This window comes from Pecten maximus, chromosome 1 (genome assembly GCF_902652985.1).
Source record: "Pecten maximus chromosome 1, xPecMax1.1, whole genome shotgun sequence".
NCBI classification, from domain to species: domain Eukaryota; kingdom Metazoa; phylum Mollusca; class Bivalvia; order Pectinida; family Pectinidae; genus Pecten; species Pecten maximus.
The window spans coordinates 59,997,585-60,024,496 of NC_047015.1; the positions used below are offsets into that span (position 1 = coordinate 59,997,585).

General features: G+C 38.8%; 1 protein-coding gene across 1 annotated transcript in view; it reads right to left on the bottom strand.

Moving 5' to 3' along the window:
* Positions 1-24,657, bottom strand: part of LOC117339703 (MICAL-like protein 1) — a 31,628-nt gene extending 6,971 nt beyond the window's left edge. Inside the window, exons 1-9 of the mRNA XM_033901421.1 lie at positions 24,570-24,657; positions 21,123-21,368; positions 11,934-11,982; positions 10,389-10,530; positions 9,643-9,761; positions 5,987-8,101; positions 5,433-5,547; positions 2,038-2,131; positions 388-461 (exon numbers count right to left, since the gene is read on the bottom strand). Coding sequence (XP_033757312.1) covers positions 388-461; positions 2,038-2,131; positions 5,433-5,547; positions 5,987-8,101; positions 9,643-9,761; positions 10,389-10,530; positions 11,934-11,982; positions 21,123-21,271 — 2,857 coding nt within the window. The 5' untranslated portion in view covers positions 21,272-21,368; positions 24,570-24,657. The remainder of the gene's footprint in view (positions 1-387; positions 462-2,037; positions 2,132-5,432; positions 5,548-5,986; positions 8,102-9,642; positions 9,762-10,388; positions 10,531-11,933; positions 11,983-21,122; positions 21,369-24,569) is intronic.
* Between the last annotated feature and the right edge of the window lie 2,255 nt (positions 24,658-26,912).

Consider the following 26,912-nt stretch of genomic DNA (forward strand, 5'->3'; position numbering starts at 1 on the left):
TTTGATAAATGTAATATTTTGTGTGATTACCTGGTTTTTGATAAATGTAATATTTTGTGAGATTACCTGGTTTTTGATAAATTTAATATGTTGTGAGACTACCTGGTTTTGATAAAGGTAATATTTTGTGTGATTACCTGGTTTTTTATAAATGTAATATTTTGTGTGATTACCTGGTTTTTGATAAATGTAATATTTTGTGAGATTACCTGGTTTTGATAAAGGTAATATTTTGTGTAATTACCTGGTTTTTGATAAATGTAATATTTTGTGAGATTACCTGGTTTTGATAAATGTAATATTTTGTGTGATTACCTGGTTTTTGATAAATGTAATATTTTGTGTGATTACCTGGTTTTTGATAAATGTAATATTTTGTGAGATTACCTGGTTTTTCAAGCAACTCTCTGATCTGTCTGTCAATGTCTTGCTGTTCATCCTCAAGTTCCTGCGTCCTTGATCTAAAAATGACAGTTTTAAAGCTGTTTTATGATATGACAAGTATTAATGTTCAACGATAAATATGATGAAATTCCTCAGCATTATCAGTAAACCTAATGCAAACTCTTGTACTATTATATAATTAAAGTTTTGTGCTAAGCAAGCACAGACAAATTGGATAGTAATCAAGATCAGATCTTAGTGAAGGATCAACAGTTGTATTACTATTAATAATGTAATCAACATTGAGATTTGACAATGGAATCCTAGTGTGTGTCTCGTCTGTGTCACAATTAAACATGGACAACAATGTCCTTCGTGGATACATGTTGTCTCACAATTAAACATGGACAACAATGTCCTTCATGGATACAAGTTGTCTCACAATTAAACAAGGACAACAATGTCCTTCATGGATACAAGTTCAAATTTACCAGAAACAGTGACAGTGATATTTTCAAAATGGTTGCCAAGATTGCCGTTTTGGAAGTGACATGGATGAGAATGCAGACTAACACTGAGCAATATGGCCCTTCTCGCTGGTGGAGAGTTTAGTTTGGTTTGGTTTATTTTGTTTAACGTGCTATTAACAGCCAGGGTCATTTAAGGACGTGCCAGGTTTGGAGGTGGAGGAAAACCGGAGTACCGGGAGAAAAACTGACGGGCTACGGTCAATACCTGGCAACTACCCCACGTAGGTTTCAAACACGCAACCCAGAGGTGAAGGGCTAGTGATCAAGTGTCGGGACACCTTGACCACGCGGCTACCACGGCCCCTGGAGAGTTTAGGACTAACACTGAACAATAGGGCCCTTCTCACTAGTGGAGAGTTTAGGACTAACACAACAATAGGACCCTTCTCACTAGTGGAGAGTTTAGGACTAACACAACAATAGGACCCTTCTCACTAGTGGAGAGTTTAGGACTAACACTAAACAATAGGGCCCTTCTTACTAGTGGAGAGTTTAGGACTAACACAACAATAGGACCCTTCTCACTAGTGGAGAGTTTAGGACTAACACAACAATAGGACCCTTCTCACTAGTGGAGAGTTTAGGACTAACACAACAATAGGACCCTTCTCACTGGTGGAGAGTTTAGGACTAACACTGAACAATAGGACCCTTTTCACTAGTGGAGAGTTTAGGACTAACACTGAACAATAGGACCCTTCTCACTAGTGGAGAGTTTAGGACTAACACAACAATAGGACCCTTCTCACTAGTGGAGAGTTTAGGACTAACACAACAATAGGACCCTTCTTACTAGTGCAGAGTTTAGGACTAACACTGAACAATAGGACCCTTCTTACTAGTGGAGAGTTTAGGACTAACACAACAATAGGACCCTTCTCACTAGTGGAGAGTTTAGGACTAACACAACAATAGGACCCTTCTCACTAGTGGAGAGTTTAGGACTAACACATCAGAAGTTATTACAACACTTTGGCTATCATTAATAAGCAGACATTTTATGTGGTCTGAATTTAGATTAAAAGCCTGAATGTCATGAACACATTTAATTAAATTTAATAAAAGTTAAATTTAATAAAAGTTAAAGACAATGTGGCAGAAAAAAACATAATCAAACCCTCACGCATATATCAAGTCGGCCTCCCTCCGCACAAGTTCATTTTTTTCGTTGACCATCTGAAACCACTCCATCATCATTGTCTCATCCTCCTCAACAGCTGAAACAGGTAAAATGGGTAAAAACAAGCAAAACAAGGCATCGCAAACAATACAAATCCCCTCGCGTGCTAACACTGTTACATGAACTCTGACGCAAAATGGAGGGTGGGGTTATTGCAGGACATTGAAATAACATCAGTTGTCATTTGCACTGAACTGCAATAGACATGGATGGGCTTATTATCAGGCATGGGCTAACGAGGTATTGCCATGCTGGACCAATATATGAAGTTTGGTCAGGATCCGTTCAGAAATGAAGTCGCAACAACGCTGACAAAGATTTTCTATAAATAGTAACCGTCACCTTGACCTTAACCTTGGCGCCCTGAAACACGAACTTGTTTGAGGTATTGCCATGCTTGACCCATATATGAAGTTTGGTCAGGATCCGTTCAAAAATGAAGTCGCATTACAGCGCTGACAAAGATTTTCTATAAATAGTAACAGTGACATTGGCCTTGACCTTGGCGCCCTAAAACACGTACTCGTTCGAGGTATTCCCATGCTGGACCCATATATGAAGTTTGGTCAGGATCCGTTCAGAAATGAAGTCGCTAGAGTGCTGACAAAGATTTTCTATAAATAGTAACGGTGACCTTAACCTTGACCTTAGCACCCTGAAACACGAACTCGTTCGAGGTATTCCCATGCTGAACCCATATATGAAGTTTGGTCAGGATCCGTTCAAAAATGAAGTCGCAAGAGCGCTGACAAAGATTTTCTATAAATAGTAACGGTGACCTTGACCTTGACCTTGGCACCCTGAAACACGAACTCGTTCGAGGTATTCCCATGCTGGACCCATATATGAAGTTTGGTCAGGATCCGTTCAAAAATGAAGTCGCAAGAGCGCTGACAAAGATTTTCTATAAATAGCAACGGTGACCTTGACCTTGACCTTGGCACCCTGAAACACGAACTCGTTCGAGGTAATCCCATACTTGACCAAGAGCGCTGACAAAAAGTGAACATATTACGTACGCACGAACGGAACACTACATCCCCTCCCCGACTTTCGTCGCGAGGGGATAATAAGTAAATCAGGAAAAAACAAGCAAACCAGCAGAAATAGGTAAAACAGCTGAAATAGGTAAAAACAGGTAAAACAGGCAACCATGTAAAACAGGTAAAACAGGTAAAACAGTTACAGGTAAGACAGTAAAAACAGGTAAAACAGTTACAGGTAAGACTGTAAAAACAGGTAAAACAGGTAAAACAGGTAAAACAGTTACAGGTAAGACAGTAAGAACAGGTAAAACAGGTAAGACAGGTAAAACAGTTACAGGTAAGACAGTAAAAACAGGTAAAACAGGTAAAACAGTTACAGGTAAGACTGTAAAAACAGGTAAAACAGATAAAACAGTTACAGGTAAGACAGTAAGAACAGGTAAACCAGGTAAGACAGGTAAAACAGGTAATACAGGTAAAACAGCAACAGGTAAGACAGTAAAAACAGGTAAAACAGATAAAACAGGTAAAACAGGTAAAGGTAAGACCGTAAGAACAGGTAAAACAGGTAAACAGGTAAACAGGTAAAACAGGTAAAACAGTTACAGGAAAGACAGTAAGAACAGGTAAACCAGGTAAGACCGGTAAAACAGCAACAGGTAAGACAGTAAGAACAGGTAAAACAGGTAAAACAGTTACAGGAAAGACAGTAAGAACAGGTAAACCAGGTAAGACCGGTAAAACAGCAACAGGTAAGACAGTAAGAACAGGTAAAACAGGTAAGACAGGTAAAACAGCAACAGGTAAGACAGTAAGAACAGGTAAAACAGGTAAAACAGGTAAGACAGGTAAAACAGGTTATACAGGTAAACCTAAAACAGGTAAGATCTAAGTCAGTTTGACCATAAACTACCTCTCAGCTCCTGTTGTACTCATACCTGTAGGACTGACATCTCATTCTTATGACTCCGATAAAGTTTGAATCATTCCCAATTGAAAATGCTTAAAAACATTATTCAAAAGTATCAATTTCCATAAGGCATATTAAGACCATTTAGTCTATCAAGGCCTTTGAAAAGGATTATTAACAAGAGATCCCAGAGGGATCTTGGCGCCCACCATTGAATGATCTTTATAGGTTCCATGTCAGATTGATCTTTTCTCTATTTTTCCCTTCCTCTTACTAATCTGTGCAAATTGAGAAACATCCCTCAAGTACTTTTCAAACAAGAGGAACCTATATATGAAATTTGAGAAAGATCCCTTTAGTACTTTCTAAGAAATAACGATAACAAACTTCAATTGTCAAAATCCAAGATGGCTGCCTGTCGGCCATGTTGTTTTCCGACTGGTCCCAAAATGCAATATGCATAGCTAGGGACCATGGGAAACCCACATATGAAATTTGAGAAAGATCCCTTCGGTACTTTCTAAGGAATAGGTATAACAAACTTCAATTGTCAAAATCCAAGATGGCTGCCTGTCGGCCATGTTGTTTTTTGATTGGTCTCCAAATGCAATATGCATAACTAGGCACCAAGGGGAACATACATATGAAATTTGAGAATGATCCCTTCAGTACTTTCTAAGAAATAACGATAACAAACTTCAATTATCAAAATCCAAGATGGCTGCCTGTCGGCCATGTTGTTTCCCGATTGGTCTCAAAAAGCAATGTGCATAACTAAGGACCAAGGGAAACCTACATATGAAATTTGAGAATGATCCCTTCATTCAGTACTTTCTGAGAAATAGCGATAACAAACTTCATTTGTCAAAATCCAAGATGGCTGCCTGTCGGCCATGTTGTTTTCCGATTGGTCTCAAAATGCAATATGCATAACTAGGCACCAAGGGGAACCTACAAACAAAATTTGAGAAACATCCCTTCAGTACTTTCTGAGGATTAGCGATAACAAGAATTGTTTACGGACGGAGGGACGGACGGAGGGAGGGACGGACGGAGGGACGGACGGAGGGACGGACGGAGGGACGGAGGGACGGAGGGACGGAGGGACGGACGGACGGAGGGACAGAGGGACGGACGGACAGACGGACGGACGACGGACCACGGACGCAGGGCGATTTGAATAAAAATTAAGTGAATTCGACCTTCTTTGACCACAGAAATCCTGCCTGAGGGGACGGGAGCCATGTGATTAACAAAGTTAGTGCATCTACGACTTTAGATGGCCTCTGCAAAATTAGATCAGGGGTTTCTGAGAAGTCGAAAAAGTAACTTGTTTATATTTGGAGGACAGACCACAGAAGAGAGAAAAGACACTTACTGTACAACAAGTCACTTGAGGTTTCATGTCCGGTAACCTATTAAAATTGTAAATAGACGTTCACCTTTTCTAATCGAGTCCTCCAGATGGCGTCCTCGAACTTCTAGGTCTGTAAGCTTGGAGTCAATATGGGCAAGTTGAGTTTGGATTTCAAGTGGTGACATCTTCTGGAAATCTCCCTAGAATAAGATATACAATAACAGAGATGTATCCATGGGGCCTGTAAGGTGTTCATGACTGTTTTCAAAGATTACTGATATCCGGTGTTCATGACTGTTTTCAAAGATTACTGATATCCAGTGTGAAATCAACTCATTTATTGTTAGTTAAACAGAAAAAAGTTTTGAGAAGTGAAACAGACTGAGAATTTCCATATTCTGTCTGGTAAATATTCATCAATATTCTAACATAAATAATTTGAAGATAATGAATTCTGTTTATTTTATTATTTTATGCAGTGGAATATTTTGTGACAAAGTTATTATTGATATCATGAACTTCATGACTAATACCGATATTTCCTACAAAAATAAATGTAAAATAAAAATGAAAAAGAAATCAGTGATTTCACAGTAGTCATTGCTAATTGTTTAACAAAAGCTTAATTGTAACACTTACATCCTTAAGCCAGCCACCCGGAGATCCAGGAACGCTTCGTTCTTTGTGTTTCTTTATGGAACGTCTTGGTTCCTTGATGTCGTGAGGCGATGGTTGCGGAGGACGTGGAGGGGGCGATTTAGAACCTTCTTTTATACCAGTCTCTTCAAAATCAAATTTAATGTTTACAGCTATTTTCTTTTTCTTATTTCCAATTTTATCTGTTTCTGGCAGTGTATAATGTTCCATTGGAGATGTTCTACTCTCCTGTACCGTTTTCTGCCCTACTGTGGGTACATCTCTTTTATTCTCCTTTGATTTGTGTGACCCAGACTGTGTGTTTTCTGCTGACCTCACTACACCTTTGACCTGTTTCCTCGACATGATTTCTGGAGTCTTTGGTCGGGCTGGTCGCTCTATTTTTGTTTTTTTATCAGCACTTCTGTCCACGTTTTTGTTGATTTTGTCCTCATCTTTCCATCCACCATACTTTTTGTCTTCGTCTCTCCAATCACCACACCGTTTTCCGTCTTCCTTGGTTTTCTTGAGTTGGTGATTTTTCCACGGAGGATCACTACTTTCCGATTTGATTTCATTCCCAGTTTTGATCTCACTGTTTTTTTTAGCAGGCTCTATTTTAGTATTGTTTGTTTCTGTTAATTTGACAGTCTCCGTTTTGCTGGGTGGTATTACGGCCCTTCTCATCACACGAGGCACTTTTGGTTGATCAGTATGAGATGCGTCAGTGGTCGGTCGATCAGTGTGATTTGCGTCAGTGGTCGGGCAATCAGTGTGATTTGCGTCAGTGGTTGGTCGATCAGTGTGATTTGCGTCAGTGGTTGGTCGATCAATGTGATTTGCGCGAGTGGTCTTGCTAGTGGTATCAGCCAATTTTCCCCGATGATTTGAGGAATTTACATTAGCACCATCATCTTTGTCCCGAATATTGGCTAGATTCTTGAGGAGCCCTTTGAGCACATTTTCATTCTTATCTTTCTGTGGCCTTATGGTCCCTGGCTCGACTAGCTCATGGTCTGACAGCCTCATGGCTTGCTCCATGTCTTTAGGAGTTGTGCCCCTTGGAAGAGACCTCGGAGGCTTCTGAGGTGGTGTATTGTCTACTGCGGGATCCTGTTTTTGTATGTTGGAAGATAAAACAGTGTTCCTTTTGAAATTTTGATCAGTCAGAGATTGTGAATTCATTGGCGTGGTTGTTACATTTCTGCCAGTTTTCAGATTCTTTTCAGGTTTTGAGATTTCCTTAAGAGATTCAGAATTTGATGGAGATTTGAACTTTGAGGGTGAAGTGGTTGTATCAGAAGGACTTCTTGCTGATGAATGCATTTCTTTTGACGAACCTTTGATGTTAGCCGGTACCAGAGACGGGCACCCCCCAGCCAATGAAGGTGGCATGGAGGTCGGTAATGGAGGTGGAGATCCCGACGACATCGGCGATGATTTAGGAGACTTTTTTCTCGGAGGAAGAGCGACAGATTCTTTCTCGTTATTGACTGGTTTGGAATCATCTTTTGATTTGATACTGCCCCTTGGTACAGCTCTAGGTTTCAGTTTTCCTCTTGGTGACACTGGAGACTCACTCCGTGGGGATCCTGGGGATTTACCCTGTGGGGTCAAAGGCTTACCCCATGAGGACATAGGTCGTTCAACCCTGGGCAACACTGGGGACTTGACCCGTGTCGACGAAGGACTTGTATCCATCGATTTGGTTTCCTCCAGTTGCCCCTGTGACAGGCCGATCTCTCCACCTTTCACGTTAGTTCTTTGAGATCCTATGTCAGACAGTACCGGTTTTTGCTGCGTATAATTTTTGCTGCTGTCTATCTTGTTTTTAGTGAGATCTACTGATGGTTGAGGGGAAGCAGTACTCTTTTTTAAATCATTCAGTCTAGCAGCAAGATTAGCAGACTTTTCACTACCCTTTGATCGCTGTTGCCAGTAACTTGGTTGATCAGGTGAACCTGGATTGGAGCGAGCGTAAATCTTACTCGTGGGAGCCAAGTCACTCTGACGAAAACACGTACGATGGTAGAGTTTGTTACTCTCCATAAGGCGCTCCATCAAATAGACTTTCTCATGGCAGATTGTACACTTATCACCGATAGAACCCTTTTTCTCCTGTAAACATGACAACCATTAAACATTAGTAATATCTGGCATTATTGCAGCAATTTTGAAGCATGTGATCAGTTTCAAGTTTAAACATGCACAACTATAATTATAGAATCAAAATGTTTATAAGCTTTTCCACCAAATAAAATACATTCTATATCACTTAACATCACAATTTAATTGTTACGCTATTTTTATATCAATTACTTGGATGTACATTTTGGCCATTATCTTCCTGATGAGAGAAGAAAACAAGTCGTAGACATTTTTTACTAACAGATGATAAGTTGAAAATATAATAATTACTGTATTTGACCTAATAAGCTTACTAAGCAAGAGATCCAAGAGGGATCTTGGCGCCCACCATTGAATGATCTTTATTTGTTCTATGTATGATCTGTTCTCCATTTTATTGATTCGATAATAACAAGGTGAATCTAAGAGAGATCTTAGAGAAGAATTTTCTGTGAATTAGAAATAGTAAAGCTAAATTTCAGCTGTCAGCAATTTTACTTTCTGGATCAGGCAAGGGACCAAGGAAAACCTACTCATGACATCTAAGAGATATCTAAGAATTTTTAGTGAATTAGAAATCGTAATGTTACTTCAACTGTTAGCCATTTTGCTTTCTGTATGAGACTCATCATGTGGCATGTGAGTAAAATATACGTCATAAACATCCACCTCCATATCTGTTGGGCTGACAGAAATGGCAATTCATGTATAAAAGTCTTTTGTTAGATTTGATTTGTTTCATTTTAATCCTAAATTTGTCTTCCACAAAGAACTGAGGTCATATTTAGAGATCCACTTTGTCCTTGACCTTTTCAACCAAATTTTACGTTTAACCTAGTGACCTTGATCTTTAGAGAGTTGATTCCTTGTTTGATTCTGACCAATTTTGCTACATAACAAAATGTTAATCAGTGATACCATCAAAAATGTGACCTTGACCTCTACACCATGACTTTAACATTTGGTCAGGTGAGTCCTTGTTTACTTCTGAACAACTTTGATTACATCAAGACAAAATGTTCATGAGTAAACAATATAAAATGTGACCTTGACTAAAAACACAGCAGGGGTTCACTTAATACCATGTACATGTTTCCTTATGAAAACTGAGCAGACATTGTTTCCACCCATTAACCTACCTTTATGTAGCAAAAACAATTCAGAACAATGTTAAAAGACTGAAGATACTATTAGCACTTCATATATAATTCAATTAACACTCCCATCCTCTTAACCTGGAGAAAGGTTGGGGTACACATATTATATAAATTCTTAGATGTTGGTCAAATGTCAAAATGTAGGTCATAGTGACCTAATTTTGACACTACATACTGCCTCATCTAGGTAAACCGAAGTATGCACCAAGTATTAAAATCCAGCGTCCAAGTAGTGGAGGATATAGAGCTCAGACAAAGATATGCAGAACGACAAACAGACAGATGGATGGATGGACAGACTCAGCCAAAAATATCCCAGCATACACAGCCCCTCCCCCCACACACACCCCCAAGGACTAATTACACTTTACGTACCGTTTTTTGGTCACCATTTTCTTTCTGAGGTGTCAGACGTTTAGGTTGTGGACCTGACAAATCCTCCGGACTCTGGTGTCGTTTGAGTGAAGCAGCCTTTCTCACGCCAGGACCTCCCACTGTAACACAAACAGTGTGATGTACTACGGTAGTACTACTACAAACTTAAGGTCTCACACAAGGACCCCCCACTGTAACAGTGTGATGTACTACGGTAGTACTACTACAAACTTAAGGTCTCACACCAGGACCCCCCACTGTAACAGTGTGATGTACTACGGTAGTACTACTACAAACTTAAGGTCTCACACAAGGACCCCCCACTGTAACAGTGTGATGTACTACGGTAGTACTACTACAAACTTAAGGTCTCATACCAGGACCCCCCACTGTAACAGTGTGATGTACTACGGTAGTACTACTACAAACTTAAGGTCTCACACCAGGACCCCCCACTGTAACAGTGTGATGTACTACGGTAGTACATATGTACTACTACAAATTTAAGGTCTTTAAAAGTGTAATGCATTGTTTATCTGTGTAGCTGTTACATTTTAAAAACAATTCCCACAAAAAGAAAGTAAAAGTGTCTGGCCAAAATCGACCTAAACAGCAGATTTACATATTGTTCATTATATGCATTCATAAATATTCGTAAATATTCATAAATATTCATAAAATGTATGAATACTGAATAATTAATTGTGAAAATTAACAGGTGAGTACAAACTGTTAAAGTGCCTTACACTGTGGTTTGTTGTGGAAGTAGTTGTAGTACTGAGAGACATAGGTAACCACACTGAGTCGGTCCGGTACTCGGATTGCCACCATGTCCTCCGCTTCAAGTAACGCTGGAATCCCTAACTCAGTCTCGGCCACCTCAAACGCCTGCAAAACAAAAACTCATCAACATATAAATCATTCATCAGTCTTTGACAAATTTAATGTCACCTTCTTAATGATTCATGATAACAATAGCCAAGAGGGCCTGTATCGTTCACGTGAGAGAGAATATATTTTAAAGAATTTGCTGTGTTTCCCATTGGGCCTCAGGCCCCTGAGGGGAGGGGGAGATCCACCATTTGAGGGGAGAGGAAGACCCACCATTTGAGGGGAGGGGAAGACCCACCATTTCAGGGGAGGGGAAGACCCACCATTTCAGGGGAGGGGGAAATACACATTTTGAAGAAAGGGGGGAGACCTACTATTTGAGGGCGGGAGGAGATCCACCATTTGAGGGGAGGGGGAAACCCAACAACAGTTATGGGGTGATAAAGTCAACAACAGTTATGGGGTGATAAAGTCAACAACAGTTATGGGGTGATAAAGTCAACAACAGTTATGGGGTGATTAAACAAACAACAGTTATGGGGTGATAAAGTCAACAACAGTTATGGGGTGATAAAGTCAACAACAGTTATGGGGTGATAAAGTCAACAGTTATGGGGTGATAAAGTCAACAACAGTTATGGGGTGATAAAGTCAACAACAGTAATGGGGTGATAAAGTCAACAACAGTGATGGGGGTGATGAAGTCAACAATAGTTATTGGGGTGATTAAACAAACAACATTTATGGGGTGATCAAGCCAAAATCAGTTATGAGTTGATAAAGCAAACTACATGTACAGTTATGGGGGTGATAAAACCTAAAACATACAGGGCAAATTGAAATCCTGTAAAAATCATTAACAGTATGTTATTCTGATTCTTGTCTTTTGAGAAGTTTTATAATGGATTTCAATTGACATATTGTTAAAGAGATTGATTGAACTCTTTCAGTACCGTTGTCGACTATAGTCGACATAAAAATGTGCTCCCTCTTCCCCGTTGTCGACTATAGTGGACAGCCTAGTTGACGTAATTAAAATGTTGATTTGTTGAAACCATCACCTGACATATACAATCATCTGATGCAATGACAAATAAAAGGTGGTCAGAACTTTTGAAACAAACATTTTTGTTGACAAATTTGTTTTGATTTCGTTTGGGTTACATGTTTTTGTGTTAAAGCAATAGGTGATAATTTCTTGCTACATTTGTATTTCAGATATCAGTGTATAGGACGTTACAGAGTGTTCAATATGACATCTAGGTCTTATTTAGTTAAATATTTCTTAATTATGTACAAAGATAACACTAACCTTTGTGTTTTTATATGAAAAAAACAACACACCAAAAATGCACATGTTGTCTGCCATTCTGTTTAAACTTCTAGGGGCGAGCCTAATAACTACTTCCGGTACGGAATCCGGAAAGAACACAAAGTAAGGAAAGAGTTAATGTTCTTACCAACTGATTGTTCTCAAAAACATTGGCCTTGGAAAGTGAATCAAAATCTCTGCAAAGAATCAGAACAAATCAGCAATAAACAGCAAACAAACAAATAATTCTGTGCACATGATATTCCACAAAATAAAACAGCAAACTCAATGTGATATCCTCAGTACATGTACAACTCACACAGTGATATCCTCAGTACATGTACAACTCACACAGTGATATCCTCAGTACATGTATAACTCACAGTGATATCCTCAGTACATGTACAACACACAGTGATATCCTCAGTACATGTACAACTCACAGTGATATCCTCAGTACATGTACAACTCACACAGTGATATCCTCAGTACATGTACAACTCACACAGTGATATCCTCAGTACATGTACAACTCACACAGTGATATCCTCAGTACATGTATAACTCACAGTGATATCCTCTGTACATGTATAACTCACAGTGATATCCTCAGTACATGTATAACTCACAGTGATATCCTCAGTACATGTATAACTCACAGTGATATCCTCAGTACATGTATAACTCACAGTGATATCCTCAGTACATGTACAACTCACACAGTGATATCCTCAGTACATGTACAACTCACACAGTGATATCCTCAGTACATGTATAACACACAGTGATTTCCTCAGTACATGTATAACACACAGTGATATCCTCAGTACATGTACAACTCACACAGTGATATCCTCTGTACATGTATAACACACAGTGATATCCTCAGTACATGTATAACACACAGTGATATCCTCAGTACATGTATAACACACAGTGATATCCTCAGTACATGTATAACACACAGTGATATCCTCAGTACATGTATAACTCACAGTGATATCCTCTGTACATGTACAACTCACACAGTGATATCCTCAGTACATGTATAACACACAGTGATATCCTCAGTACATGTACAACTCACACAGTGATATCCTCAGTACATGTATAACTCACAGTGATATCCTCAGTATATGTATAACACACAGTGATATCCTCTGTACATGTATAACTCACACAGTGATATCCTCAGTACATGTACAACTCACACAGTGATATCCTCAGTACATGTACAACTCACACAGTGATATCCTCAGTACATGTATAACACACACAGTGATATCCTCAGTACATGTATAACACACACAGTGATATCCTCAGTACATGTACAACTCACACAGTGATATCCTCAGTACATGTACAACTCACACAGTGATATCCTCAGTACATGTATAATTCACACAGTGATATCCTCAGTACATGTACAACTCACACAGTGATATCCTCAGTACATGTACAACTCACACAGTGATATCCTCAGTACATGTACAACTCACACAGTGATATCCTCAGTACATGTACAACTCACACAGTGATATCCTCAGTACATGTACAACTCACCCAGTGATATCCTCAGTACATGTATAACTCACAGTGATATCCTCAGTACATGTATAACACACAGTGATATCCTCAGTACATGTATAACTCACAGTGATATCCTCAGTACATGTACAACTCACACAGTGATATCCTCAGTACATGTACAACTCACACAGTGATATCCTCAGTACATGTATAACACACAGTGATATCCTCAGTACATGTACAACTCACACAGTGATATCCTCAGTACATGTATAACTCACACAGTGATATCCTCAGTACATGTACAACTCACACAGTGATATCCTCAGTACATGTACAACTCACACAGTGATATCCTCAGTACATGTATAACTCACACAGTGATATCCTCAGTACATGTATAACACACAGTGATATCCTCAGTACATGTACAACTCACACAGTGATATCCTCAGTACATGTACAACTCACACAGTGATATCCTCAGTACATGTACAACTCACACAGTGATATCCTCAGTACATGTACAACTCACACAGTGATATCCTCAGTACATGATGTTGTACAACTCACACAGTGATATCCTCAGTACATGTATAACTCACAGTGATATCCTCAGTACATGTATAACTCACAGTGATATCCTCAGTACATGTATAACTCACAGTGATATCCTCTGTACATGTATAACTCACAGTGATATTCTCTGTACATGTATAACTCACAGTGATATCCTCAGTACATGTACAACTCACACAGTGATATCCTCAGTACATGTATAACACATAGTGATATCCTCAGTACATGTATAACTCACAGTGATATCCTCAGTACATGTACAACTCACACAGTGATATCCTCTGTACATGTACAACTCACACAGTGATATCCTCAGTACATGTACAACTCACACAGTGATATCCTCAGTACATGTACAACTCACACAGTGATATCCTCAGTACATGTATAACACACAGTGATATCCTCAGTACATGTACAACTCACACAGTGATATCCTCAGTACATGTACAACTCACACAGTGATATCCTCAGTACATGTACAACTCACACAGTGATATCCTCTGTACATGTATAACTCACACAGTGATATCCTCAGTACATGTACAACTCACACAGTGATATCCTCAGTACATGTACAACTCACACAGTGATATCCTCAGTACATGTACAACTCACACAGTGATATCCTCTGTACATGTATAACTCACAGTGATATCCTCAGTACATGTACAACTCACACAGTGATATCCTCTGTACATGTATAACTCACAGTGATATCCTCAGTACATGTACAACTCACACAGTGATATCCTCAGTACATGTACAACTCACACAGTGATATCCTCAGTACATGTACAACTCACACAGTGATATCCTCAGTACATGTATAACTCACAGTGATATCCTCAGTACATGTATAACTCACAGTGATATCCTCAGTACATGTATAACACACAGTGATATCCTCAGTACATGTACAACTCACACAGTGATATCCTCAGTACATGTACAACTCACACAGTGATATCCTCAGTACATGTATAACTCACAGTGATATCCTCAGTACATGTATAACTCACACAGTGATATCCTCAGTACATGTACAACTCACACAGTGATATCCTCAGTACATGTACAACTCACACAGTGATATCCTCAGTACATGTATAACTCACACAGTGATATCCTCAGTACATGTATAACTCACACAGTGATATCCTCAGTACATGTATAACTCACAGTGATATCCTCAGTACATGTACAACTCACACAGTGATATCCTCAGTACATGTACAACTCACACAGTGATATCCTCAGTACATGTATAACTCACAGTGATATCCTCAGTACATGTATAACTCACACAGTGATATCCTCAGTACATGTATAACTCACAGTGATATCCTCAGTACATGTATAACTCACAGTGATATCCTCAGTACATGTACAACTCACACAGTGATATCCTCAGTACATGTACAACTCACACAGTGATATCCTCAGTACATGTATAACTCACAGTGATATCCTCAGTACATGTATAACACACAGTGATATCCTCAGTACATGTACAACTCACACAGTGATATCCTCAGTACATGTACAACTCACACAGTGATATCCTCAGTACATGTACAACTCACACAGTGATATCCTCAGTACATGTACAACTCACACAGTGATATCCTCAGTACATGTACAACTCACACAGTGATATCCTCAGTACATGTACAACTCACACAGTGATATCCTCAGTACATGTACAACTCACACAGTGATATCCTCAGTACATGTATAACTCACACAGTGATATCCTCAGTACATGTACAACTCACACAGTGATATCCTCTGTACATGTATAACTCACACAGTGATATCCTCAGTACATGTACAACTCACACAGTGATATCCTCAGTACATGTACAACTCACACAGTGATATCCTCAGTACATGTACAACTCACACAGTGATATCCTCTGTACATGTATAACTCACAGTGATATCCTCAGTACATGTACAACTCACACAGTGATATCCTCTGTACATGTATAACTCACAGTGATATCCTCAGTACATGTACAACTCACACAGTGATATCCTCAGTACATGTACAACTCACACAGTGATATCCTCAGTACATGTACAACTCACACAGTGATATCCTCAGTACATGTATAACTCACAGTGATATCCTCAGTACATGTATAACTCACAGTGATATCCTCAGTACATGTATAACACACAGTGATATCCTCAGTACATGTACAACTCACACAGTGATATCCTCAGTACATGTACAACTCACACAGTGATATCCTCAGTACATGTATAACTCACAGTGATATCCTCAGTACATGTATAACTCACACAGTGATATCCTCAGTACATGTACAACTCACACAGTGATATCCTCAGTACATGTACAACTCACACAGTGATATCCTCAGTACATGTATAACTCACACAGTGATATCCTCAGTACATGTATAACTCACACAGTGATATCCTCAGTACATGTATAACTCACAGTGATATCCTCAGTACATGTACAACTCACACAGTGATATCCTCAGTACATGTACAACTCACACAGTGATATCCTCAGTACATGTATAACTCACAGTGATATCCTCAGTACATGTATAACTCACACAGTGATATCCTCAGTACATGTATAACTCACAGTGATATCCTCAGTACATGTATAACTCACAGTGATATCCTCAGTACATGTACAACTCACACAGTGATATCCTCAGTACATGTACAACTCACACAGTGATATCCTCAGTACATGTATAACTCACAGTGATATCCTCAGTACATGTACAACTCACACAGTGATATCCTCAGTACATGTATAACTCACAGTGATATCCTCAGTACATGTATAACACACAGTGATATCCTCAGTACATGTACAACTCACACAGTGATATCCTCAGTACATGTACAACTCACACAGTGATATCCTCAGTACATGTACAACTCACACAGTGATATCCTCAGTACATGTACAACTCACACAGTGATATCCTCAGTACATGTACAACTCACACAGTGATATCCTCAGTACATGTACAACTCACACAGTGATATCCTCAGTACATGTACAACTCACACAGTGATATCCTCAGTACATGTACAACTCACACAGTGATATCCTCAGTACATGTATAACTCACAGTGATATCCTCAGTACATGTATAACTCACAGTGATATCCTCAGTACATGTATAACTCACAGTGATATCCTCAGTACATGTATAACTCACAGTGATATCCTCAGTACATGTATAACACACAGTGATATCCTCAGTACATGTACAACTCACACAGTGATATCCTCAGTACATGTACAACTCACACAGTGATATCCTCAGTACATGTATAACACACAGTGATATCCTCAGTACATGTATAACTCACAGTGATATCCTCAGTACATGTATAACTCACAGTGATATCCTCAGTACATGTATAACACACAGTGATATCCTCAGTACATGTACAACTCACACAGTGATATCCTCAGTACATGTACAACTCACACAGTGATATCCTCAGTACATGTACAACTCACACAGTGATATCCTCAGTACATGTATAACTCACAGTGATATCCTCAGTACATGTATAACTCACAGTGATATCCTCAGTACATGTATAACTCACAGTGATATCCTCAGTACATGTATAACTCACACAGTGATATCCTCAGTACATGTACAACTCACACAGTGATATCCTCAGTACATGTATAACTCACAGTGATATCCTCAGTACATGTATAACTCACAGTGATATCCTCAGTACATGTATAACTCACAGTGATATCCTCAGTACATGTATAACTCACAGTGATATCCTCAGTACATGTACAACTCACACAGTGATATCCTCAGTACATGTACAACTCACACAGTGATATCCTCAGTACATGTACAACTCACACAGTGATATCCTCAGTACATGTATAACTCACAGTGATATCCTCAGTACATGTATAACACACAGTGATATCCTCAGTACATGTACAACTCACACAGTGATATCCTCAGTACATGTATAACACACAGTGATATTCTCAGTACATGTACAACTCAACAGTGATATCCTCAGTACATGTATAACTCACAGTGATATCCTCAGTACATGTATAACACACAGTGATATCCTCAGTACATGTACAACTCACACAGTGATATCCTCAGTACATGTACAACTCACACAGTGATATCCTCAGTACATGTACAACTCACAGTGATATCCTCAGTACATGTATAACTCACAGTGATATCCTCAGTACATGTATAACTCACAGTGATATCCTCAGTACATGTACAACTCACACAGTGATATCCTCAGTACATGTACAACTCACACAGTGATATCCTCAGTACATGTATAACACACAGTGATATCCTCAGTACATGTACAACTCACACAGTGATATCCTCAGTACATGTATAACTCACACAGTGATATCCTCAGTACATGTACAACTCACACAGTGATATCCTCAGTACATGTATAACTCACAGTGATATCCTCAGTACATGTATAACTCACAGTGATATCCTCAGTACATGTACAACTCACACAGTGATATCCTCAGTACATGTATAACTCACAGTGATATCCTCAGTACATGTATAACACACAGTGATATCCTCAGTACATGTACAACTCACAGTGATATCCTCAGTACATGTACAACTCACACAGTGATATCCTCAGTACATGTACAACTCACACAGTGATATCATCAGTACATGTACAACTCACACAGTGATATCCTCAGTACATGTACAACTCACACAGTGATATCCTCTGTACATGTATAACACACACAGTGATATCCTCAGTACATGTACAACTCACACAGTGTAATCCTCAGTACATGTACAACTCACACAGTGATATCCTCAGTACATGTATAACTCACACAATGCAAATATCCTTGTATGTACACACACAATGTCATGACCTTCACCTCTTTACTTACATAAGGGCTTGACCTTCTTAACTCTCACAAGGTCTTGACCTTTACCTCTTTACTCGCACAATATCTTGACCTTTACCTCTTTACTCAGACAATGTCTTGACCTTTACCTCTTTACTCTCACAATGTCTTGACCTTTACCTCTTTACTCACACAATGTCTTGACCTTTACCTCTTTACTCTCACAATGTCTTGACCTTTACCTCTTTACTCTCACAATGTCTTGACCTTTACCTCTTTACTCTCACAATGTCTTGACCTTTACCTCTTTACTCTCACAATGTCTTGACCTTTACCTCTTTACTCACACAATGTCTTGACCTTTACCTCTTTACTCACACAATGTCTTGGCCTTAACCTCTTTACTCACACAATGTCTTGACCTTTACCTCTTTACTCTCACAATGTCTTGGCCTTTACTTCCTTATTCACACAATGTCTTGGCCTTTACCTCTTTACTCACACAATGTCTTGGCCTTTACCTCTTTACTCACACAATGTCTTGGCCTTTACCTCTTTACTCTCACAATGTCTTGGCCTTTACCTCTTTACTCTCACAATGTCTTGGCCTTTACCTCTTTACTCTCACAATGTCTTGGCCTTTACCTCTTTACTCACACAATGTCTTGGCCTTTACCTCTTTACTCACACAATGTCTTGGCCTTTACCTCTTTACTCACACAATGTCTTGACCTTTACCTCTTTACTCACACAATGTCTTGACCTTTACCTCTTTACTCTCACAATGTCTTGGCCTTTACCTCTTTACTCACACAATGTCTTGACCTTTACCTCTTTACTCACACAATGTCTTGGCCTTTACCTCTTTACTCACACAATGTCTTGACCTTTACCTCTTTACTCTCACAATGTCTTGACCTTTACCTCTTTACTCACACAATGTCTTGACCTTTACCTCTTTACTCTCACAATGTCTTGGCCTTTACCTCTTTACTCACACAATGTCTTGGCCTTTACCTCTTTACTCACACAATGTCTTGGCCTTTACCTCTTTACTCACACAATGTCTTGGCCTTTACCTCTTTACTCACACAATGTCTTGGCCTTTACCTCTTTACTCACACAATGTCTTGGCCTTTACCTCTTTACTCACACAATGTCTTGGCCTTTACCTCTTTACTCACACAATGTCTTGGCCTTTACCTCTTTACTCACACAATGTCTTGGCCTTTACCTCTTTACTCACACAATGTCTTGGCCTTTACCTCTTTACTCACACAATGTCTTGGCCTTTACCTCTTTACTCACACAATGTCTTGACCTTTACCTCTTTACTCACACAATGTCTTGGCCTTTACCTCTTTACTCACACAATGTCTTGGCCTTTACCTCTTTACTCACACAATGTCTTGACCTTTACCTCTTTACTCTCACAATGTCTTGACCTTTACCTCTTTACTCTCACAATGTCTTGACCTTTACCTCTTTACTCTCACAATGTCTTGACCTTTACCTCTTTACTTACACAATGTCTTGACCTTTACCTCTTTACTCACACAATGTCTTGGCCTTTACCTCTTTACTCACACAATGTCTTGACCTTTACCTCTTTACTCACACAATGTCTTGACCTTTACCTTTTTACTCTCACAATGTCTTGGCCTTTACCTCTTTACTCACACAATGTCTTGACCTTTACCTCTTTACTCACACAATGTCTTGGCCTTTACCTCTTTACTCACACAATGTCTTGACCTTTACCTCTTTACTCTCACAATGTCTTGACCTTTACCTCTTTACTCACACAATGTCTTGACCTTTACCTCTTTACTCTCACAATGTCTTGGCCTTTACCTCTTTACTCACACAATGTCTTGGCCTTTACCTCTTTACTCACACAATGTCTTGACCTTTACCTCTTTACTCTCACAATGTCTTGACCTTTACCTCTTTACTCTCACAATGTCTTGACCTTTACCTCTTTACTCTCACAATGTCTTGACCTTTACCTCTTTACTCACACAATGTCTTGACCTTTACCTCTTTACTCACACAATGTCTTGGCCTTTACCTCTTTACTCACACAATGTCTTGACCTTTACCTCTTTACTCACACAATGTCTTGACCTTTACCTCTTTACTCTCACAATGTGTTGACCTTTACCTCTTTACTCACACAATGTCTTGACCTTTACCTCTTTACTCACACAATGTCTTGACCTTTACCTCTTTACTCTCACAAGGTACTGATCTACACCTCTTTATTCACAAAAGGTCTTGACCTTCACCAGATTTACAAGTTTTGACCTTTATACTTACATTAGGTCTGGTCTGAAGCGATGGATAATTGCACAGCATGCCAGTCCATCCTTCCATGACGAAGTCATGTCAGTCACAGACACATCGTGATATCCATCCACAATTGTTTTACACCACATCTGGAGCTTCTTCACTTTTGTCATCGCCATGGTGATGTTGTGAATATATACCTTCAATCAAGTGCCAACTTACAGTGTCCTAAGACTGTAAGTCTTCATCTAGATCTCATATTTCTTTGAAATATTTCTGAATATAGAATATAACAGTCAATAAAACTTCTGAAAAAAAATATCATGAAATTTGGTCAAAGATATGGAATAATTTTTAGCATGCCACTGTTTTGCCATATATTCACTGCCATGTCCAGGTGAGCAATACAGGCCCTCTGCACCTTTTATAATCATATTATGACTATAACAAGAGACCCAGAGGGCCTGCATCACTCACCTGGATATGTAAGTAGTTACTGATAATTCTCTCATTTAAGATACATTTCAATTATTTTCTTGCGTTTGCACTGCGTCTCCTAAAAATGGTTCAAACCACAGGTGGACCAACTTCAGTCATTCTTGAAAAAGAAGAGGAATTTTATCAATTTTGCTATATTTCTCCTTTTGGGCTCCTTTCTCCCGCCCCAGCCACACAGCAATATGACGAGACCTTGTGAAACGTCTTTCAAGTGAACATGTTAGCCAATCAAAACTCATTGATCCACCTGATTAACAAGAGGCCCATGGGGCCTGTATCGCTCACCTGGTTGGATAAGACCAAATGTCAAAATAATGTTCATGTTCAATTCGTTTTATTTGTAAATCTCAAACAATACTATGTATGGTTATAGTGTGGGGATCCCAACTGCTTGAAGGAAATAATGAAGTCCAGACTCTCTAAGGTCTCAAAGATCTCAAGAATTGAGAGCTTTTAGAACGTGAATTCATCACTTTATGACTAGTCGAGATTTAGATGAATTACCTCTATTTTCCCTATTGGGCCCCACCCCTTTGGCCCCTCGGGGGTCAGAGCCACCATTTATGCAAAATCTGTTCCCCTTCCCCCAAGGATACTTCTGACCAAATTGGGTTTAAATCCATTCATAACTTTATGACAAGTAGCGATTTAAAGGAATTACCTCTATTTCCCCTATTGGGCCCCACCCCTTTGACCCCTCGGGGGTCAGAGCCACCGTTTATGCAAAATCTGATCCACTTCTGGCAAGGATGTTTCTGACCAAATTGGGTTTAAATCCATTCATAACTTTATGACAAGTAGCGATTTAAAGAATTACCTCTATTTCCCCTATGGGGCCTCGCCACTTTGGCCCCTCAGGGGTCAGAGTCACCGTTTATGCAAAATCTATTACCCTTCCCCCAAGGATGTTTCTGACCAAATTGGGTTCAAATCCATTCATAACTTTATGACTAGTAGCGATTTAAAGGATTTACCTCTATTTCCCATATTGGGCCCGGCCCCTTTGGCCCCTTGGGGGTCAGAGTCACCATTTATGCAAAATCTGATCCACTTCCGCAAGGATATTTCTGACCAAATTTGGTAAAAATCCAATAAGAGCTTTTTGACTAGTAGCGATTTGAAGCAAATGTTGACAGACGGACGACAGACAGACGGACGGATGGGCGGACGGACGGACGACGCGCCATGACATAAGCTCACCGGACCTTCGGTCCAGGGGAGCTAAAAACTAGTCATAGTCAGAAGGTCACCAGGCCAACCAATCAAAACTCATTTAGAGTTAATTCCATGTATGGCATAAAATGAATGTTGTTCAACAGTTGAAATGATTAACCCTAACCCTAACCCTCCAGGAAATAACTCGTACCCAGGGATTACAGAAATGCTTTCACAAGTACCCCCAGGTATAATTCCCGGTACACCGGGTCCCTACGTATACACTGCCACCAATGTAACTGGAACACATTATTCAGTTAAATTTAAATCACTGCCTCCGCTAGGAATCGCACCCTGGATCTCAGGCTTAATTACTAGACTTACGCTCAACTTATCGAGCTAAAGAGAAGATCTCTCTTGTCAAGCAGAATACATTTCATAACTTAGGAGTTGAATACACCCTGCCACCCAACTAATGTGGCAGAAACGTTATTTACCAATGTCTCTCACAAGCATGGAGATACTCGATCCATAGCAACTTGAGAATTTTAAAAAGTTGGCAAGTATGCCAACACACGAGTCATTTACTATAGTATGTGTAAAAGGGTTGAGTTTTAAAGAGCTTTGACTTAATTAGATGTACAGTAAATTCTCACTTACTTGAACTCAGTTATATTACCTTTTAATCGATATGTATCATATGTTCATGTTGAAAGGAATGGGGGAAAATGTTAAATCGCCGTAAAGCATCTTTAACGGTGATTTTAAAATGAGAACCCTTTGGATCACTCTTATCAATCCTTTCTTTTTAATGTTACATAATTAAGAATATCAGATAATTCTTCAAACAGCGTATATTGGTCTATTATTGCTCCATTTCGGCAACCTGTTTTTGTGACGTCGGTAAACAACATGCCTCAGAGACACGATATTAAATAAATAAATATAATTGACTATATGTTTTAGTACATTGACATTTAAATTAACTAGAACTATGAGCGATATGTTAATTTGTGTTCCATTTAGGCGCTTTTTTGCTCCATTTCGGAATTTCCAACTCCTTTTCGGCACATTTCAGTCATTATAAAACATATCTGCTTTCAGCGAGCTACGTTCTGTTTACACTGAAACCAGCCAAGATTCTAAACCGGGCCATGAGATACAAAGTATACAATAAGTATACTGGCCATGTGTGTCTGACGGTGGGTTGGGAAAAAATCCTCTTTTTCTGTATGTCATTATATATCATTTCTGACATATCTGCATAGCATGATCGCCAGAAAATTTGGACTAGATATTGATATATACACAAGGGCTTTTTAAACCAAAAAGTATACTTAAACATTTGTTTTATGCCAACAATCCTGCATACATTTCTAAATCAAGTTTTAGAATTGATAAACAGGTGTTCAAGTAACGTAATATAGCTAGCTGAAAAGTTTCTGTAATTGCGCAGAATTTTATCTACAGTACAGTGTGTAGGGATCATCGTCAGTTGTTCTGTACCAGAAAATAATAACATATGTGATGTGTGAAGAACAAAATATTTCTTTAAAACGTCGGTCATTTCTATTGTAGAATTATCTATAAATCAACCGTGACCGACACGTGATAATTTAGGGGTCGACAGGTCATCAATTGCTGATGAGGAAAGGGGAACATTACCGAACATCATGATGGTGATGTCGAAGGTGAATCAAGTAAAAAAAAAACTCTTTCCGTGCTAACGTATATGTAAATTCCTCGGCTGCTAGACAATTTAGACCTACTCTGTTAATACCACATTGTTGAAGCTGTGAAAACATAATAAAAACAAACATCTACCTGTGTTTCTGACTTGACGGCTTCGATGGTGTAGATCAGGAAGCCTGCAGCCGGAAGTTGGTAGTCGGCTGTCATCGATGGGTGATACTAAAATCCGGACTGAACACGTATCCGTAGCGATTAACAACTTGATATTATTTGTAAACGGTGATATCTTTCTCCTTGTTTCTAATGTCTATCACTTCCCGTACCATTGATGTCTTTCTTATGGTGGCTGATTTGTGCCATTTTCGCTTTTTCGCTTTTTCGCCATGGAAAAACCGCGAAAAAGCGAAAATCTAATATTAAAATTTCGCTTTTTTTGCGTTAAACTAACACGAAAAAGCGAAATAGCGAAAAAGCGACAAAGCGACAAAATGCACGCGAAAAAGCGAAAACGTTTTCGTCCTACAATCCGGCGCTTTTTCGCGGTATTTTTTCGCTTTTTCGCTTTTTCGCTTTCCGGTTGACATGCGCAGCATTTCCATATCATTCGCAATTTGTAAGAAGATGGCTCCCGTTTATTCTTTCCTATCAGGAGATGATTATGACTTTGTGGAACGTATCCTTAAGCAAACTCTTGTAGTTTTGTATGATTTTAAAACATTTTAATTTATATGTATATTTCGATTAAATGCCTTAACGCAAGCAGGAAATGATTTGATAAGATAATACTTTTTCGCTGGTTATACCAGAGACCTATATAGAACTACTAAGTCTCTGGTTATACGTACTCTATAATTATAATCATCTTATTCTGTCGACACTCGATATCAATAAGGTGAGTATATACATGTTTGTGTCTATATACATATATATATGAAGTATATGTGTCAATTACTCTCTGGTGCATATTAACAGCACGAACGATTTCAAATATTCAGAAGTAGAGTAAATAAGTTGGATATCTAGCATTTATTAATGAAGCCAATTGGAGTTGTAAGATGCATTCATATATGGTACCGCGCGCCACGGGATATGTAGCTAGCTACAGGTATTCATAGCCGCAATGAAAATTTTAAAAATCTATTCAATTCATATATTTACATAACCTTGATTTAAAAAATTCATATCGAGAAAACGAGAAATTTCATTAAAAAGACAAATTTGTCATGTATACGACGAAACGCCAAATTATTAGAACAGCCGGGAGATCCCGCCTATGCACCATCGTTTATCCGTGTCCTTCCGCTCCGCGGTTTGCAGTAGTTTATTTATTTATTTTTTGCTTGTTATTTAAAACAAAGAGACATGAAATAACATCGAATACAATAATTTGTGTTAAATTATATTTAATTTATGTAAATAGATTACAAAGAAAACATAATTTACGGAAATGAAACGAGGACTATTTTTCAAGCGTATTGATATTTTTCTGATGTTATGTGTGGAAAATCAGCACGAGAGACAACGTTTTTCATAGTGTATTCATGGTCATATGTTTGTTGTTTTCACTTGGTATGTTCATATCAGCAAACCAGATTAGGAATGTAAATACATTTTTTTTACAAATCTTTGGAATTATCCAGTTTTACAATACTTTGATTGCTATTCATTACAGTTGCAGTATTGTACATTATGTATGTTATATAATTCACTGTTGTAGCTTAAGCCAGCTGAATCGAGTTTTAAGAAGGTATGGGCTATATAGAAGAAACGATATTCCTCTGTCTGCAGTTGAAATAGCAATGCAAGTAAGAAACATTGGTTTTATTATTCTAAATAATCTTAAATCACTAAAAAAACAAAATAACATTGATATAATACTTAAATAAATGTCCTATTAGATGCTCCATAGAAAAAGAAAAAAAAACCTTAATCACTATTTGTATGTTACCCATTTTTTTCAAATTGAAAACTTCATGTCAAGATCCCAATACAGTGGGAAGTACTAATTCCAAGCTATATACGGTTATAATAAATTGAGTTTTTTTGATGATTTTTTTTTTTAATAATTACAAATTTGTTCAAATGCTTAACTAAGTAACAGTAACCTACTCTTTGGTTAGGGTTTTCTTAAACATTTTTCATTTCATTTTAAATGAAAATAAAGTGGTACGGCGGTCTAGCGGTAGGACGCCGGGCTCGAGACCGATGGTTGCGAGTTTGAGTCCCGGTCACGACACTTATGTTGTATCCTTGAGCAAGATACTTTACTCTACTTGTTCTAGTCTACTCAGCTGTAAATGAGTACGTGGTGGGGCAGTGCTAGAAATTGTAGAATGCTAGCTGTGAGCGCCGAAATGACAGCACCGGCTGTATGCTCCCCAGGGAATTGAGAACGATATTGGCTGGTTGCCAAGGCCCTATAGCCACGGATAATAATTTGTAAAACGCTTTTAGACGGCCTCTAAGATCGTGATA